Source organism: Mchenga conophoros, linkage group LG3 (assembly GCF_057382185.1).
Source record: "Mchenga conophoros isolate Kocher_MC1m ecotype Shallow Benthic linkage group LG3, M_conophoros_male_GT1.1, whole genome shotgun sequence".
Lineage (NCBI taxonomy): Eukaryota > Metazoa > Chordata > Actinopteri > Cichliformes > Cichlidae > Mchenga > Mchenga conophoros.
In genome coordinates this window covers 83,213,296-83,233,112 of record NC_140528.1, presented here as the reverse complement: position 1 = coordinate 83,233,112, position 19,817 = coordinate 83,213,296, and the positions used below count along the sequence as shown (strand labels likewise).

General features: G+C 42.9%; 1 protein-coding gene across 2 annotated transcripts in view; it reads right to left on the bottom strand.

Annotated features, from left to right (window-relative positions):
• eml3 (EMAP like 3) overlaps window positions 1–19,817 on the bottom strand; it is a 32,557-nt gene that overhangs the window by 2,852 nt on the left and 9,888 nt on the right. For both annotated transcript variants that reach the window (XM_085267531.1, XM_085267532.1), the window contains 16 exons: window positions 18,240–18,350; window positions 18,023–18,051; window positions 14,562–14,597; window positions 14,031–14,151; window positions 13,670–13,819; window positions 12,308–12,377; window positions 12,012–12,122; window positions 11,568–11,663; window positions 10,211–10,345; window positions 9,822–9,960; window positions 6,559–6,710; window positions 6,300–6,425; window positions 4,678–4,809; window positions 4,495–4,562; window positions 877–965; window positions 578–675 (listed from right to left, as the gene is read on the bottom strand). In XM_085267531.1, the coding sequence (XP_085123657.1) occupies window positions 578–675; window positions 877–965; window positions 4,495–4,562; window positions 4,678–4,809; window positions 6,300–6,425; window positions 6,559–6,710; window positions 9,822–9,960; window positions 10,211–10,345; window positions 11,568–11,663; window positions 12,012–12,122; window positions 12,308–12,377; window positions 13,670–13,819; window positions 14,031–14,151; window positions 14,562–14,597; window positions 18,023–18,051; window positions 18,240–18,350 (1,663 nt within the window). The remainder of the gene's footprint in view (window positions 1–577; window positions 676–876; window positions 966–4,494; window positions 4,563–4,677; window positions 4,810–6,299; window positions 6,426–6,558; window positions 6,711–9,821; window positions 9,961–10,210; window positions 10,346–11,567; window positions 11,664–12,011; window positions 12,123–12,307; window positions 12,378–13,669; window positions 13,820–14,030; window positions 14,152–14,561; window positions 14,598–18,022; window positions 18,052–18,239; window positions 18,351–19,817) is intronic.

The following is a 19,817-nucleotide window of genomic DNA, read 5'->3' as shown; positions in this document are numbered from 1 at the left end:
CTTTGGCAAAGTTACACACCCATTTAATATTAATGTTAGTGACCTCTGACTGATGTAACCGGGGACCTTTACTGCCAACATGAACTATAATTTTATGGGATTTGCCCTTTCAGCCAGCAGTTTCACTACAGGGGCCGGTGCCTTTAGTTTCACATGTCTTATAAATGAATCGCTGATAACCAGACTCTGTTTCTCGGTGGGTGTATGGCCGAGTGGGGAAAAACCATTAGAGACATGGACAGGTTTGTAGTGTCATCAATAAAAGAACCTGAACAGGATCACATTCAGGGGTAGGTTAGCTAACAGGAAGTTAGCTGTTCTGACTGGAGAAGTACATCACTGCACCAACCCTCAGCAGCAAGATTAATGCTTGAGAGTTAACAAAGGTAACGGTCATTCTACGGACCAGTGTGATGTGTAATAATATGTGGACGACAATGAAACTCTGTACACAAAATTTATTGACAAGAAGGAAACTACAGCACCAGAGCAGGCTCATATTGGATGGAGATGTGCTGCGCTGTTAACCAAGAAGAAAAAACCCAAGTGAAATAAAATAATTTAAAGTTTAACTCACGTTACATTTTCCAAAGCGGGTGTAACGCCTGCCACTCTCTGTCACACTGTAGATGTAGATGAAGTTGTCATGTGATCCTACAGCTAGGAAGCTGCCATCTGAAAAACAGACTCACAGAGTCAAAGAGGATCCCCACTGTGAAACTTTGCTACATCCCACCCTGTGAACAACAGTTTTAAGCTTTAACTCAAAGTTTGCTGCATGTTTTTTGTGTGAAGAAGGTCCACATGGTTGGATGTGAGCACCACCCTAATCTGTCACATCTACAGTTAATATAGGAGGAGGAGTTACTGACTGACCTGGTGAATATCTCATGACAGACAGCTGCTCATTCCCATCAGTGGATTCAGAAACGACCTCCCTGGTCAGCAGGTCAAGGACCATCCACCTGTCGGTGTTACAGGGGGTGGAGGAGGAGACAGGTGGCGAGTCAGAGAAAAGAACAGACTGGAATGCTCATGGCTAAATTCTCCATCTTTTCTTCTTCTTTTGCTGTACAGGAAGCCACAGATCAATTCTTTCTTTTAGTTTGTAGCAAAAGTTTCGTTATGTGTTGTTTGTGCCTTTATATTTCTGCGGGTTTGTCGTATGATTAATAAAGAAGTGTATCCATACTGATGCAGTCCCGATCAAAGGTTTAAGATCACTTGAAAAATGGTTAAAAAAAACAAACATATTTTGCACAGTTGGATCTTAGCAAGTTCCCATGTCGAGCTTCAACATGCAACAAGAAGAAATGGGAGTGAGACAACACACTTTGGTGAGCATGTAGTTTATTAAAAACAACATTAAACTGAAACAGGCTGTTTTACAGTTTAGTTTAAGACCACACCTACAAAAATACCTGTAAAGCCCCCAAAACACAAATCAGAGTTCCAAACGTGAACTCAGGAACGTTTCTCTGAGTGGTGAAGACGGCCGCACGAAGCGATCTACTGTCTGGGACTGTCGTTCATTTTTGGAAACTTCCCTTACTATCCATCCCCAAAAGTTCTCAACTGGACTTAGATCAGAGCACATGCAGGACGGTCCAAAAGAGTGATGTTATTCTCCTGGAAGAGGTCCCTTGTCCTTCATGGCGTTGTGTACTGTAGCGCTGTCCTGTTCAAACACCCAGTTGTTACCACCCGTTACCACCCCACTAAGTAATGAGGACGCTCTCTGCAACATCTGGACAGAGCCAGGAGCTGTTTGACGCCCCTGCACCTCCTGAAGCTCCGTTGTTCCACTGAAGGAAAAAGCACCTTAGACCATTATGGCGCCCCCTCCACTGTGGCGCGTAGATAGCATCTCAGTCGGGATCTGCTTGTCATGCTGGTAACGTTGCAAACCATCAGGACCATCAAGGTTACATTTTTGTTCTCATCAGAGAATTCTTCCACCTTTCAATGTCCCATGCTTGGTGCTCTCCTGCAAAGTCCAAACAGTCGCTGTGGCGTCTGATGGTTACGGGCTGCAGTCGGCACCAGTAACGCCCTTAATTTGGGTCGAGGATCGTCCAGTGTTTTGGTGAACAGCCAACTGGATCCTCTGGCTCAGTGCTGGTGACGTTTCTTGGGGTCTTCCATTTGACTTTTTTCTTCCATTACCCTCAGGATCATTTAAGAAATTCCACCTATCTGTGTCCGGCCTCAGCAGTGATGGCGCTCTGCTTATGCAGTTCAACAACCCGACTACGTTCAAAACACGAACGTCTTTTTGCCTTTGCCATCAGAACATCCTGACAGTGTGACAGAAAATGAGAATGAATCCACACTTCTGCACAGATTTGGCCTTTTAAAGGCACGTGGTCCTAAACCTTTGATCAGCTGTAAAACAACCTGTCTCACTTTAAGCGCTGTTTTCAGTAAACTGCACGCTCAGCAAAATGATTACCTATTAATCCATATCCTCAATAACTTACTAACCATTTTCAACATTGCTGGGCACCACAACATTAAAGAGCCACAGAGTGTTGATGGGTCACAGTCCAGCTGTCCGGCTGTAGAGTCGATGAAGACCGGGCTTCTTTGACGGTGCTTTGAGGGGAGTCGTTGGATTGTCATGAAGCATAACGAGGAAATCAAGTTTATGGTTTATGAAATGTTGTTTCAAACTGATTTTCTCTGTCGAAGATGTGTTTTAGATCGACTGCAGTATTGGTGATAAACAAATGCTTTCAAGTCCAGTTTGGCATCCAGAATTGGGAAAAATGTATTCCATCTCTTTTTTTAAATGTTTTTCTTGATAACAAAGACAGATCCAGTCAACTAAAATGATCTGATGCTGATTTGTTTTCAGCAACTGGGTTCAGCCATGTGCAGCCTCCCCTCACTGCCATGTGTCATGATCAACAGTATGCAAAACAGCAATCACCCAGCTTTATACCAGCTGCTTTGGTAGTGACAATCAACAACTGTGCAGCTTCACGAAACTTTTAGCATGCTTTATGGTCATCATTCGCCAGTATACGCCTTGCTTTCACAGTCATAATCAATACAGGTGGTGGAACTCTTTATGTTAATAGAGGCTACCAACGACTTCTGCCCTGTACCAAACACAAAGACACCAAGCTTCTCTCCTTACTTTTGTTTTTTGGTCATTTTGCCTCTGTAGACCAATCATTGGATATTACATGAAACAATCAAGATGTGACTGAATTGCAAACTGCCAGGTGAGCTTGTTCCCATTATTTCAAATTAAATGGATAAAGATGTGGAGTTGGATCCAAGACTTAAACTGTGGTAGAGGCACTCTCAGTGTCAGGCCCCAAAACACAAATGGTAAATGGCCTGTATTTGTATAGCGCTTTTACTAGTCCCCCCTAGGGACCCCCAAGTGCTTTACACACCCAGTCATCCACCCATTCACACACACATTCACACACTAGTGGAGGCAAGCTACAGTAGCCACAGCTGCCCTGAGGCAGACTGACAGAAACGAGGCTGCCATATCGCACCATCGGCCAGGTGAAGTGTCTCGCCCAAGGACACAGCGACCGAGACTGTCCGAGCCGGGGCTCAAACCAGCAACCTTCCGATTACAAGACGAACACCCAACTCTTGAGCCACGATCGCCCCACACACAAGTTGATCAAAGAAAACCCCTTTATAACACTGAAGAATGCAGGTGTATTACTGTCAAAATCTACAATCAAGAGATGCTTTTATGATCTGAAATACAGAGTTTACAACAAGGTGCAACCCACTGGTTGAACCTAAGAACACCAAGACCAGAGTAGATTTTCCCAGACAACATCTAAAAGAGTCGACGCAGCTCTGGAACAAAACTGTTTGGACAGATGAATCCAAAATAAAGTTGTGACAGAATAAAAAATCATCCAGGCGAGTAAATCCCAAACGGTTGATTCTGTTCATCTGGATGTTTTCAGTGGGAGAAACGTTTCATCATCATCCAGGTGACTTCTTCAGTCTCAGCTGACTGCAGGTTTCCAATCTTATAAACAGGACATTTGCACAATGACTGAAACCAGCACCACTGAAGGAACAATGGGCTGGGAGGTCAATTGTCATGACCGTTGATCAGTGGCCGTGAGTCCCATTCACAGAGAGTTGGGGAATGGCTGCAATCACAGCATGTAAGATGGTGACAGACGTACCCTTAGAGTTAAAGACAAAGAAACTTGTTTCTTCAACAGTCAATCACCTGATGTAACCCAACAAAACAGGCTTTTTATTTAATGAAGAGCAACAAACGGCAGTAATACTTCTGTTAATAAACCCCCTAAATTAAAGCTGGAAGTCTGCATTTCAATCACATCTTCACTGTTTTGATTTTAAATCCATTGTGGTGAAAATTCTCCAAAAAGTTTCAATATCTAAAGCTTGTGGGTGTAAGAGTACACTGAAATGTTTGCTGAGTTTATTTGATTTTTCAGCGTTTAGCTCAGATATACAACTGCTGCTGCTTTGACTTACCGTCCTGTACTGAGGCCGACTGACACCACCGATCCATTGGGGCAAAAACCAGCACACAGGCCGTACTCCTGCCAGAGACACAGGAAAGAATTCAGAATTATGGAGTAAACTTCCCTGTAAAAGATCTCGAATAGAAATGAACAAAGCACTCAAAGAATGAAGGTTGGAACTCAGGAATCTCACCTCGAGGGTGATGCACCAGTCCAGCTTGTGTTCCTCGGTGTTCCACAAACACACCTGCCTGTCATGGCCACAGGTGAGGAAGATGTTCTGGGAGGGGTGAGTGGCCAGCCCCCACATCTCATCTACATGGCCCTGTGAAACACACACAGACACACAAAGGAATACAAATGAAAGCAACAAGTGGTGTTGCAGTTTAACAGCATATTTGAGAGTAATTTTAAAATTCCATTATTTATCTAATAATGAATTTTAATCCATTATTAGAGGCCAGAAGAGGACTCGAATAATGGATTAGAGGCCTACTAGGTACAATACTACTAACACAGTAAAACTGTTTCTCAGCATTATTGACGGGTCTTTGCCCTACCTTACAATATAAAGTGCCTTGAGGTAACTGTTGTTGTGATTTGGCGCACTATATTAAAAATACATAAATATAAATGCCCTAAAACATTTAAATGTCTGACCTCTGAGAGCAGTTTCTAGGTACAGACCTGATATCTGATGCACAGCTTCTCATATACACGACAATAGCTGAACGTGCACACACATTAATGCTTGAACATGGTTTCACATATATACACATATATCTTCTGAAAGGACACAGACATGTCTTTAATTTTTTCAGTGCGTTTAAAATTGTGAAACTTCCGTCATCTGAATGCTCGACACGTGTGAGGTGAAGCAGAAGCAGTAACAGATGTTGGGTTAGCTTCAACATTGATCAGCTGTCATACATGCCCTGGCTATGGGGAGAGGTGAGGGCTGGTTAAATGCAGGGAGAAGTAGATGAACCACGATGTCCCAGGAGCCTGACATCAAGAGCCAGAGAGGTAGAAGAGCACCAGCTGCTAGCGTTATGGGCAATTGTGGCCAATGCCCCAAAATAAGCCAATTCAATAACCCAGAAGGCGCTCGTCTCTCCACTTCACCCTTCACATGGAAAGCAGCAGCAAAGGCCTGGGCCAACAGCCACTTCAGCTCAGGGACTGTCATAAAACTGCATTTGCTGCAGTGAAGTGGTGTCTGTGACACCATTACAGAGCTGCAGCAGTTTTCAGTTAACCAGCTTTTCACAACAATTCAGCCCAGGCAGTCAGTAACTGATGCTCATCAGCACTGCTGAGAATACAAACAAAGAAGAAGAAGAGTTATCTGTGCTTCCATCCAAGCAAAGCTGAAGTAAAAAGACATCAAACAATATCAGTTTGATATTAGACACCGCAGCTCCTTGGTTAAAACTAACCAACTAGTAACCAAGGTCGCTTTTCAGAATAAAACGATACTAAAGTGAGATTACATGTGACCCAACACCTGACCAATCTATGTGTCGTATGTCTGCTGCTGTGTTACAGTGCTGCAGACAGGCTGCTCTGCAGGACAAACCTCTAATGACGTCATTTTCCTAACTATTCCGATTGCTTAACTGTGCATCAGGTGATAGTAGCAAATACATCCAGTCTGTGAAAGACTTGGAAGATGCTTATATTAAATGTTTAAGCTGTCTATAAATCATATATCAGACAAAAGTATAAAATGCACGTTTTATCTTTTGGTACTAAAATTCTCAGCAAGCATCTACAGACCTGACAGCACTGATGCCTGTGAGGTCGTTAGCTTACCTGCACTATGGCCACAAAGCCGTCTGAGAAGGTTCCTCTGAGGATGGCATTTCGAGTCGTACCAACTAACAGTTCCTCTTCGTCCATGGCTGCGATAGTGCGGACCGCCCCGAACTTTTCTGGAATCTGAACAAATGCCTTAATGAGTCTCTCCACCAGCTGTGACACACACACACACACACACACACACACACACACACACACACACACACACACACACACACACACACACACACACACACACACAGCTGTAGTTCACCTCACACTCTCTTTCAGGTGCCAAATCAGCGCTCCAGCGGATTATTTTACGGTCCTTCCCTCCTCCACTGAGCAGGCCTCCGCCCTGTAGAGTGCACAGGGTGAACACGCTGCCTTCGTGTGCTTTGGTCTGTCGCATGATCTGGTAGGTTTCTGTGGGAAGTCACGACACCAAAAATTCATTTAACCTGTAAAATCTGGTGTGAAAGGTGTTTGCCCCCTTCCTGATCTCCCATTTTTTGTATGTTTGTCACACTTAAAAGTTTCAGATCATCAAACACACTTAAATATTAGACAAACGTAACAGAAGTTTCATTGTCGTGATGTTTGGGAGCCATCGTATGAAAAAAATGAGGTTCTTCATAGAGCATGGCAGAGGGAGGTGGTGTTTTATGAAGAGTTTCGTGGACCACGACTGTCCTTCTGTGGTCCTCAGGAGACGCAACGAATACAGGGAGGCAAAGATACTTTGAGAAACCGCATCAAGTTTCAAACCCCCGATCCTGCGGGTTTTTTCTGACTACGGCACTCGCCTATACAAGGCGAAGCAACAAGAGATGTGGTGACTGCCTGTCACTGTGCTCAAACCTACAGCACCCCAGAACATGAAGTGATCCAGTTGCTGTCCGCTTGGCGCACGGCACGCAGACACCGAGAGAGGGGCTCGTCACGCCGGAGCGGCATCCGCTTCAGGTGTTCAGGAGAGACAGTGACGCCTGAAGATCTGGGATTGTTTTACAAATCTGATATTTGGGTAAGAGTGGCTATATTCTTCTCATGGTTATGGAGAGTAATTAACGTGGTTTCTTCCTTTTCTCTTCATAATAATCATTTTTTACAACTCTGAGTTGAGACGTCAGACAGAAACATGTTAGTGTGGGGACATTTATTGAGGCTCTCCCTCAGCAAGGAGGGGGGATGTGCCCCTGTTGGGACCTGGTCAACACAAGGTCATGCTTCAGAGGTATCGCCACAGATTAACCTGTGACCTGTCCGATCACACTCCTGTTTTTGTACAATACATATAAGAGACGATCCCTGAAACCATCTCCACTCTGGAGACTTAATACGGCGCCTTAAACAACCCTCAGTTTATGGTTCTGATGAAAAACATTATGAAGCTAGCCCAAAGCAGAGAAAGCAGAAGAGCAGATAGAGTATACAAAATTAACAAGGACCCAGATGTGGAACTGTTGTGTATAAAGAAGGAATTACAAAAATCATTCCAGAAGTTTTATAAAAACTTGTACACACTCCCAAAAGCCCATTCATGATCAACTGAAGGCTTTTCAGTGAGTTTTTTGGACTTCCTGATAATAATGAATTACAGTCGTCCAGCCTGGAAGTAATAAATGCATGAACTAGTTTTTCAGCGTCACTCTGAGACAGGATATTTCTAACTTTAGAGATGTTGCACAAATGGAAGAACGCAGTCTTACATATTTGTTTAATATGTGCGTTGAAGGACATGTCCTGGTCAAAAATGACTCCAAGGTTCCTCACCGCGTTACTGGAGGCCAAGGTAATGCCATCCAGAGTAAGAATCTGCTTAGATACCATATTTCTAAGCTTTTCAGGGCCGAGTACAATAACCTCAGTTTGATCTGAATTAAGAAGCAGAAAGTTAGCGGCCATCCAGGTCTTTATGTCTTTAAGAAATTCCTGCAGTTTAACTAATTGGTGTGTGTTATCTGGCTTCATGGACAGATAGAGCTGGGTGTCATCTGCATAGCAGTGAAAATGTATGCTATGTCTTCTAATGATGCTGCCTAAGGGAAGCATGTATAATGTAAACAGAATTGGTCCTAGCACTGAACCCTGTGGAACTCCATAATTAACCTCAGTGTGTGAAGAGGACTCTCCATTTACATGCACAAACTGGAGTCTATTAGATAGATATGATACAAACCACTGCAGCACAGTACCTGTAATACCTACAGCATGTTCTAATCGCTCTAATAGGATATTATGGTCGACAGTATTTATAACTTTTTCCAGACAGAGATCTCAATTCCTTTGTTTTTCATTTGTTCCTGAATGTGGATCGCAGCGTGATGTCTGGATTTTGTTTGGCAGGTCCTATTTAACTGATTTCTTGGTTGTGAACAGCTGGAATCAGGCTGATGTGTGGCTAGAGAGACTGAACTTTGCTTTCCAAACATTAAGTTATAAAAGGAGGGGTGCAATCTCTGTTCACACAGGGTCAATTAGGTTTTTTTCTACCTGATAAAAACAGCTTCATTTATAAACTCCACTTTGTGTTGACTTGTGTTATCTTTGCCTAATATTTACATTCGTTTGATTATCTGAAACATTTAAGTGGCACAATCATACAAAAATATAGGAAATCAGGAAGGAGGCACTTTTCACACCACTATACTTTATCATTTAAATCTCTGAGTTCTTAAAGCTTCTGATTAGCTAACAAATCATTTCAGTCACACGATTCCAGATGTAAGCCAACATCTCAACTTGTCACCCCTTACTCGCCAAAACTAGGAACAATTTCCAAACACCACATTTACATGTTCAAACAAAACTCCAACTATCGCCTAATCTTTAAACCCTTTTTATTTCAGAGATTTAGTATAAGGGGTTTTTCTTCAGCACCAAGTGTTCCAGTCTGGTTTCAAAGCATTTCACAGAACAGAATCTTTAGGGAGTTTTAAATAATATTTTATTATCTACTGACTCTGGGGATTCTATTATTTTAATGCTTTTTGATCTTACAGCAGCCTTTGACACAGTCGACCAAAGTATTCTTATTTGTCACCCCGAGCACTGTGTGGGGATGAGAGGCGCGGCGCTTCAGATCACACGTGTCCGAGGATATTTTCAGTTTTCAGGCCCCTCTTCTGTGGAACCAGCTTCCAGTTTGGATTCAGCAGACAGACACTATCTCTACTTTCAAGATTAGGCTTCAAACTTTCCTTTTCGCTGAAGCATATAGACCCTACGTTTGATGTGCAGCACTTTGGTGAACTTTGTAGTTTTAAATGTGCAGTATAAATAAAAGCTTCACCTGTGACTAATTTGGCTTGGGAGACCAAACCAATTATCCCTGACAATACAGCTCCTGGAGTCACTCAGGTGTGTAAAACCGCCCACTGGATCATCACTTCTTCATCTTTCTGCCAAGTTTCTATTTATTTTATTTGAAATCTCGTTTGTTGCCAGCACATGTGAGAGCAACGTGTCTCCACAGAGATGATATTTATACTGACATTTTATTCTCTAGGCTTTGAACTGACACACAGCACCAACCTTTGGCTCCTTTCCCGAGAGTTTTGATATCTGCAGCAGATTTTCCCCAAGTCATGATGTTCCCCTCAGAGTCTCCGGTGAGAACATCTCCAGTCAGGCTGAACACAAAGCACTGGATGAACTTGGGCTTCTTGTATTTCTGAAAATAATAAACAATTATTTGATCTTTTATATTAACTGTGCTAATAACTGATCGTTTACATGTTTCCATCCATTTTTTTGAGATGTTGAATTTTCAGTTCTCTTTGCTGAGCTTCTTCCTCTTTTGGCCTCTACAGAAAGATGCTGCTAACTCCATTTTCCACTGCTTCCTTGCACTAGCGCACATTAACTGAGTTTAAAAAGACAGAAATGTCAGTCAGGTCGAACACGACTGAAGTTAATCTTACTCCAAAGATGCCTTGCTTTTTCGTGAGCTGTCCTCCACTCAGCGTCCAAAAGTAGACGTGGGATTTTCCACAGGTGATGATGTTGGTGCTGTCCCGAGGGTTAAACTCTACAGCAAACACGGCCTCGTTGGTAGTCTGAACACACAACAGCATCAGAAGGGTTAGTGCTGTTACATCAGTCGTACTTCAGCTCCACTCAAAGTAATTTAAGGCTCTTGAATCAGATACATAAACAACAACTTTGAGCTGTGAAAGAAAAGAAAGATTTATTTTGCTTGAATCTTTTTTCTCTTAATCTTGAAAGTGAGCAGGTGACCAGCGCGACACACTTGAAGTCCCATTAACAAATGCTCATGAGCTGCTACTGGAGCCCTGCTGTCAGACTGATGGACGTGGAACAACAAGCTGGCAGTCCTCTACTTTCCCAAGATGCTTTGTTGCCCAGTCTATGAAAGCAGATAAGTGAGAAGTTCTGAATCAACTCAGGATCCAGCTCAGAGCTATACTGTAGCACTGTAAACACTGGTAATGTCGCCAGCAAAATGTTGCACGTTGTTGTGAAACTGTCACACGGTTGTGTGGTACTGCCTTCACTTGTGTTTCATGCATAGAGCAAACTACCACATTAAGTATTTTAAAGAATATAAACAGAGTTTTGCATTTTGGGCCACATAAACCGACTTTCTGACCACTTGTGAATCCTATGTTGACACGGTGTTTTCAGCCCATGCATGCAGCCTGCTACGTGCCACAGAAGATCCTGGGAGCTCTTAAACGAGCCCATTCAATTCTTCTCCTGAGGTGACAAACAAGTTCAAACACCATCCTATGCAGTATTTGCACTGAGCCCACGTATGAAACATTTACACTGCTGCCATGACAGACGTGCTGAAACTGGTCCCGGGGAAGATGAGGCATTTTGGGATTAAAGCCCATAACAGCAGAGGGGAGACGTGGCTGCCAACGCCCCGCCCCCCACAATCTCCAGAGAAAAAGGACCTACAGTACCCGAGTACCTGTCACTGCGTTACAGGATGAAGCGCTGATGATTTCAAGAGACACTTTCATGCCATCAAACACATATTTATAAATATTACACAAGAGAACAAAATCTGTCTACACCTACATAAATAATTGCCCCCTTCACTTAATAACTACAATCAAGTGTTTGCAACAACTGCCAGTGAGTCTTTTCATCAATTTGTCTTTAATGTACGACACTCAAACGAAATAACCTGCTGTTATTCTAACATCTGAGTGCCGTCAAAGATTAACATCAGTATGTCTACTGAATAGATTCGGTGGTTAAAGCAATAACAAACTCATTAGGACCTGACGTTGACCGTCTTCCCGTTACCTTGATCTCTGCATGCTTGGTGCCCTTCGTGCAATCCCACAGTGACAGCATGTGGTCATTAGAGTCATCAATGACACACAGAAATGATCCAGCGTCCTAAAACACACCACCAGAAAAAAGAAAGCAGAATTACATAATGTCTTTACGTCAGTTTTATTTACACAGCAACAAATAACAACAGTCGCCTCAAGGTGCTTTATACTGTAAAGTAGAACCTACAAAAATGCATACAGAGAAAAACCCAACAATCATATGACCCCCTGTGAGCAGCACTTTGGCGACAGTGGGAAGGAAAAACTCCCTTTTAACAGGAAGAAACCTCTGACAGACCCAGGCTCAGGGAGGGGCGGGGCCAAAATCATGCTGAATCTAAGGCAAATAAATCTACTTGCTCTTGTTAAAGTGAATGGAAACACATGAAGTTCCAGGATGCAATCAACTCACAGCAAATGAAAATGCCACTGATCCCACTCCCCTCTGGAAGGTCCCCGGTCCGATCTGCTGCAGGGTGACCAGCGTGGTGGAGTCCCAAATATAAACACACAGCTGCAGAGGCTGCCGCAGACACAGAAACATCACTTACTCGTTTGTTGCCACTCGCTGCAAAGTTAACCAAGCTGTACTGAATGTTTCCGCACATCTCAATTCCTGATATCATTTAAAAAGTTCGATCATCTTTTAACTTGTGACGCTCAAACTATGGATGCAAGCTGTGTTATTTTAAGGGCAGCAATAGTCACCTTGCCATCTTTATCCACCCCTGCTGTCTGGCCAGATGCCACTCGCACTTTGTCAGGATGGAGTGTGAGACTGCAGAGAAAGACATTTTCTGTGTAAAGCTTTTGCAAGTTTGCTGCACAGAAACATGAGGGTGGTGGGTTGCATCCATCATGGCAAAATGACAAACATGTGCTTACGGTCAAATAAACAGTGCCGTCTGTGTTTGGTCACAGAGGTTTATTTGGCTGCAGCACGATGAGAATGACTCAAAGGTTAAATGCTGTCTTTTTGGCACAAATAGCATCCAGTGAACAACTTTAGCCTGTCTATACTCTGTTTTTGAAGAGAAGCTCTCCTGATATTTAGACTGTAGTATTGATATTTTAACCTTGTCAAGAAACAGACATTTGCAGCTGTGTAGAGTTGTAATGGTAAATAGCTGATACAATCTTCAAATATGATGCATGGATGCACAATTTGAACATGGACTTTGTGGCAAAAGACAAATGAAACATTTTTGTCACATGGACCTACATGATACCCTTCAGCTACTGTTTCTGCCAGCTGGTCTCTGCTTCACATGCTACCATACTTGTTTCCCATTTTAACTTGGCTCTTAAAAGAAATCTCAAAATCACATATTTTGGTGCAGTGGTGCAGTGCCATGCAGTAGCACGCCAGCACGCTTATCCCCTCCAAAATCTGCAGTGCAAATACTTTGACTCAAGTGATAATCCAAGGAATGGAGTTGAGTTCAGAAGCAGGTTAAAGCAGACAGTAGCTTCCCTCTTGTTCCCGATACACACAAGTGTTTTTCTGTTACCAGGTCACACAGACCTCTGTCCACAAATATCTGCAATCAGTCTAGTCTCACACTAATCAAAACAGTTCCTTCCTTGCACCGCTTTCGATAGATACTGACCACCGTAGACCAGGAGTACTTCATAAAAGCTGAGCTCAGTTTCACTAGTTGCACCCAGGCTGATAACAACAGACCTGCTGAATTAAGAAACCATCTGTCTAACAGAGTGAAACAGGTCTTAAAAATCTATTTTTGTTAACACTGTTTATTTTACTTCTTTTAAAGGTGAAAGAATGAGATCACGGATGCAAACAGCTGGATTTAGCTTCCTCCGGGCCTCAGACTAGAGCTGCTGAATAGGTTTTTAATTAGTTAAATACTCATTTAAAAACTACATTTTGGACTTACTTTGACTAATAGTAAAATTTCTTTCCCATTTTAAGATATTTAAGCGTGACAAATATACAAAACACAGAAATCAGGAAGGGGGCAAATACTTTATGTAGCTAATCAGTCAGCTGAACTGCCAAGTTCGATTTCAACATGTGGATGATTTATTCATTAGCTTCATTCCACTAACCAGCGGACGCAGTCTGTGTGTTTACGATAGTGCCGTTGTGTGCGGTTGTTGATGTGATAAAGCACAATCACACAGGCAATGAAGTACACTGCCTCGCCCGTCGGGAGGAAATACAGATTAGCTCGACCGTCCCGTCCACGGTAACCATAGCTAGCAGAACAGCGTTAAGGTAACAACAAGATACAAGAAAGAAACAAATCACACACAAAACTGTGTTGCTGAACCTTGCTTTAGTTCGAGCAGGCCAGCTATAACCATTGCACCCAGACCAGTATAGGCCATACGAGGCATTAGTCCTGGTAAAACCAGCAGCGTCTGAATGTAACAACCCTCGCAAATACGTGGCATTGTGGAAGGATACACCCAGTCCAGCTCCAGTCTCTCAGAGGGAGGTTCCATCTTCAGCTCGTCGTAGTTCTGGATGTTGGAGGGGATGTACATGGTAATGGGTCGGCCTCGGATAAACATTTTGATTGACTGTCCTGAAAAACAAACAATGGGTTTGTGTCACAGATTCATCACCAAACTGTTCTTAATCACAGAAAACTCACGTGGGACCCGTAGTGGGCTCGCCCATAAAGAAATGTGATGTTTGCACAACCAAGTGGGGCCTGTGTGAGATATCTGTGGGCTTCCTCTGTCTACACAGCCCTGCAGAGAAAATTCACCCAAAAGTCGTCAACGGTCTGCTTCCTCAAGTGAGCGAGAGTGAGTCACAGTTCCAAACTTCTTGGGTTACTTTTTTAGAATAATTTGATTTTTAAAAATCTAGCTCTCAGTTGCCAACTGGCAGCAGCAGCAAGAATGGGAGTGAGACACTCCTGGAAAAGCAGCCTGTCCACCTCCCCATGAAAGACGATGAAGACATAAAGCTGCATAAGAGCAGGTTTACCTTGGCTGTAGGTTCCTCTTCTGGAGCCAGGGGATCCTGTGTGTAAATGAGAAAAAATAAAGGTTAGCCAGACGAACAAATAGATCCCCTGTGCATTAAATCACAGCTGACCTATAGCTTTATAGCCTACTATAGCTTTAGACATTTCAGAGGGTTAAATCTTCCGTTAACATCAGTTACACCCACAAACTTTAGAATCCACGCTGAATCATGTTTTCTTGGCCGGTTTCTATGGGACTCAAAGTAAAGTAAAACATTAAGGATGAGCTTAACGACATGTGAATGTTGAGACCGACTAACTTTCTGTCTGACTGACCAGAAAACGCTAGAACAGTTTGGAGTGCCGGCAGCTATACAACAGTTCCTGTGTAAGTGCATGACGGTGGAGCCACAGTTTTGTTTGGTAACATCACACTGTAGCAAGGTTTTTATTGAAAATATCTACAGCTTTCATCTTCTCTCAAATAAATCCAGTTTCCTTGGCTGTGTGGGGCTTGGTTGCGGTCATTGTCTTGCTGAAATGACCACCCTGGTCTCATCTTCATCATCCTGGTAGCTGGCAGCAGCTTGGTTTTCTTTTTAAATCAAGAATGTCTCTGTACATTTTTCCATTGATCCTTCCTTCAATGAAGCGTGCCAGTGTTGTATGCTGAAAAACAGACCCACACCATGATGTTCCCGCCTCCAAACTTTACTGTTGGTATGGTGATTCTGGAGTCATCTCACTGCAGTCGTCTTCCTCTGCTTGCCCAAAACTACTATCTCCAGTTCCACATAATCTTAGCTCAGTAATTCTCGGATCCCATTTTGACCTCGGGAATTCCAGGCCATACTCGGCATGAAATACATTCCTGTATTCTTGTATAATACTATGGCGTTCCAGTATGCGCTGCCTGCTCGCATCTTACACCCTGCTGTTAGGTGCTGGATTGTCTCATCTTTGCACAGCCTGCACCCGGGGTCTTACCTGCTGTGACAGACCCCAGCCTCTATGGATCTTGTGCTTGGAGCTTGTTCCTGTGCTGCCATGATTAGTGCCTCTGTGCTGTCTTTCAGTCCAGCTTTGTCCAGCCACTGGCAGGCTTCTCAGTAACAGACACTTTTTCTATCTGCAATGTAATTTCTGATTTTCTTTCTCAGATTTCTGCTGCCAGTTGTATTCACCAAACACAGCATCCGTTGTGTTCCTGATGTGCGGATCTTTCCATCAGTTTCATCCTGGATAATGGTTTTCACATTCAGTAGTCCTCGACCTCCAACCTTGTGCTTAGTGTACAGTCTCATGATGCTGGACTGAAACTCTACATGCACGGTAAGGAATTTCCTCATCTTTATTATCCAATCAGAGTATCCGATGACAGGCAGGGCGTAGGCATTTATTGCCTAAATCTTGTTCTTCCAATTCAGTTGAGGACTTGGGTTACTCTGTATGTATTTGGTGGATGCGGCTTTCCTAGCGGCCTCTTCATGGTTCCCACTTGCCCGTGGGATTCACAGGTACTTGAGGCTGTCCTTGATGTTTACACCGTTTCCTTCTGGTAGTGTAATCGCCTCAGTTCTCACTACCTTCCCTCGCTTTCTTACCATCCAGCTACACTTCTCCAGTTTGCATGAGATTCCACTGCTGTAGAATAAAGTGGTGTGGATCAGTGAGCCGATGTCTTGCTCACTCATGGCATTCATGTAGAGGAAGTGGATAATGTCATAGTCGGTATCTGAAACCAGTCTTGTTAATGACCTCACTGAGGCGGTTCAGACCTGTGCAGAACAACAGTGGGACACAGCATCTCCTTGACGATTCCTTCCCTTGATGGGGACTCAGGCTTAAAGTTGGCCTCTAGTATTTTTCGCCATATTCCCATCAAATTTTAGATGAAAGCACGTGTTGATCTTGTGGAGTTCTAGTTATTCCAGGATCCATGTGTAAGGTATAGTATGCACAACTAGCCGTCGCTGTTGTCAGTAGTGAGTAATATAAGTTCTAGTCATTTAACCTAACTGTTAAAATTTTAATTGTTGCCCAGTGCCGGTAAATTATCGTGTCATAGATGTTATGCACCCATCTGCCACCAGATGGAGCATTGTTGGTGAGAAATGGCATCAATTTGTTAATGTAAACCTTTTCGTTAAAAAAGGGTCGATGTGCGCGATAGAAAAAAAACAAAAATAAAAAACACCAATGAGGCAGAGGCTCTGAGGAAGCGATGCCACACTATTTGGAGACAGTTTTTTATGTCATCTCACTGATTGGATTACTTTATCTTGCTTTCTTAACATAAAAGTCATTGTTTTATGTTTTATGTTGGACGGCACAAAAGTGACCCGCTTTGAATTTTAGTTTAGGTCCCCTTGTTTACTCCTGAGTTATTGGTTCTAGTTAGCTAACGTAACCTTGACTGCAACCAACCAACCAAACAAGCCGATGACATCATATCCTGTACTGGCACAAGAAGACACCTGGCATGTATTGAAAAAAATTGAAATTGTAACATAAAAGCCATAAAGGGTAAGAGAACTATAAAATGATAAACCCAAAAACAAACAAACTCTGACGGATATAGTGCTGTGGAAACGATCCTGAGAGTTTGAGAAAGCCCTACTCGAGACAGAACAAAGCACAACGTTTTTCATATCATCTAAAGCAGGAGTGTCCAACTCCAGGCCTGGAGGGCCGGTGTCCTGCAGGTTTTAGATGTGTCCTTGATCCAGCACAGTTGATTTAAACGGTAAATGACCTCCTCAACATGTCTTGAAGTTCTCCAGAGGCCTGGTAATGAACTAATCATGTGATTCAGATGTGTTGACTCAGGGTGAGGTCTAAAACCTGCAGGACAGCGGCCCTCGAGGCCTGGAGTTGGACGCCCTGATCTAAAGTCTCAAATTTATGAAATGCATTCTTGCATTTGACTACGTCAAGAACTGTCAGAGTTTTATATTAACAAGTATGTGATGTGGTCCAAGTAAATTACACAGGTTTAAAAGTGGTCCATCCTTCAAAAGCCCCCCCTCCCCCAACGCAGCTATTCATGTAAGGGGCTATAATAGATATAAACTAGTGGCTGAGCCTGATTGGTGAAGGGAATGAAGCCTAAACCACCAGAACCAGACTGAAGGCCAATGCTCATAAAAGCTATGCAAAACAAAAGTGTGGTTGGTTGGGAAATCCACTCATTTTTACACAAATGACTACATGTGTGAACCAACGGGGTTTCTGTGTCACAAGTACAGAAGCACAGCACAGCTCAGGCCTGCCAACACTGGAGCCAGGCCAGACCATCATGTTGGAAAAGTACCTAAATTAAACACAACAACATGCAATGATGATCGTAGAAGCTGTTTTTGAATTCAGCAAAGTGCGTTTCAGTGAAACGGTGGTGGGCTGACTCCTGATTGAACCCTGGGGCCTGTATGGAGTTTGGCTCAGAGGCCTCTGTTGATGAAGATGCTGTCAATGACCTCACCTGCACTGGCGATAAGCTCTTTAGCTCGGCTGCGGAGAGAAAAATCAAGACATTAGAAGCCATTTCACAGACTGTTGCTTCACAATCGCATTATGTGTATTTATGAGTGTTTCACAGGGTGACTTCCAACAAGTGTCCCTTTAATGCGAGGCTGCTGCAGCCGTGGGACAAAGCGAGCGGTGTGGTGACATAAGTGAGTGATGGCAGGATGGCTCACTTCTCCAGGCTTGGGGAGCGGGCGAGGAGGTTTGCTGAAGATGCTGCCTTCTTGTCTAGACGTTTCCTCTGCCTTTCAGGGTTCCCTAGTTTCTCGCTGTTTCTACGAACCCTAAAGCGTCACAGAAACACCGAGTCAGCTTTAACAGACTCAAGACAGTTTAATGCACCTATCCCTCTGCATGCGAAGCACCCACAAATCCCCGCTGCACCTACATTCTCCATCAAAGGATAAATAACTTTTGCCAAGCCCCGCCTACTACACCTGTCACTGTGCCAATTGTGTGAAAGACCTCCTTATAGGTGTAAAAACAGTGCTACTGAAAATTTATGCTAACTTCAGAGACAAACGTGCTTTTTGCCATTGATCTGCAAATTATTTGAACTCTGATTCTGGACATTCTGGAAACAATCAGTCAGAACTAGTAGAAGCTCTGTAGCTTCACAAAAACAATATTTGTGTGTGGATTTAAAAATTTTTAAACCTACAAGGAACAATTTGTTGCCTAAACAGACACTTTGAAAACAGGTCGGCTTGTGTTTGCTTTGAGCTCTACAACACAAACACATCATAAAATACAAACTGAAAGTATCCAGTGTTACGTTTAAATAGTTTTGTAAGCACAATAGTAACATTTAATATTGAGATTAAAACACACACACACACACACACACACAATGTTAAGGCCATGCAAACAATCACACAAGAGGAAGAAGCTGACCTGATGAAACAGTTTGACTAATTTATTCGATTAGATGAAATTTATTTGTAGTAATGTCATCTGAGTTTGAAATCTCAGCAACATACCAAATTTCTCAAAATGTAACCAGAAACAAAATCATTTAAAATTTGAAATTTGAAAATATAATTACTCTTTATTCTGTATTCTAAAGGTTTAATGCCGTTTGGACAGCTTGCAGGGGATTGCAATGGTGAAAATAGCTTCTGAGTTCATATTGAAAGTCTTAATGTGTCTAAAGCAGTGAATACTAATTTGTGCTAGTTTGATCCTGGAGGCCCACATGAGCTTTTGTCAGAGGCAAAAGTCAAACTGATGTTCTGGGAAACCCTTTCAAAGGAATAACAAGGAGGGAGGGCAAAACACAGAGCACATGCACAAGTAAACAAAGTAAACCAAAGCAGTAAACAAAAGCAGAGCCCTGCCCTGTGGTCCCCACCTATTAGTAAGGTAGTCCTTTATGGAAGACATGCTTTGCTGTAAGAGAATATGTTTTAATCACAAAGATATTAGGAGCGATTACAAGCTTAATTATAGTGAAATATTGTTGAAACAGTTTGGGCAAATCTGCAAAACCCAGTTGAAAAAAACAGATCCTTACTGGCGCCGTGTCACATACAGAATCATGACACTGAGTCATTTTGAGGCGCTCTGCAGCTACGCAGCAGGAGTATACACCGTGCAGCTTGCAGACATGCCTTTTGTTTACTTCTCATTCTATTTTCCAGTGGATTCAAATCTCTGGGTGCTTTGAAGCTTAATATGGATATATGAGTTAGACTTTAGCTTTGTGTTTCTCCAGTTCAAACACACTGAAAAGAAAGCACGTGTGGACTTTA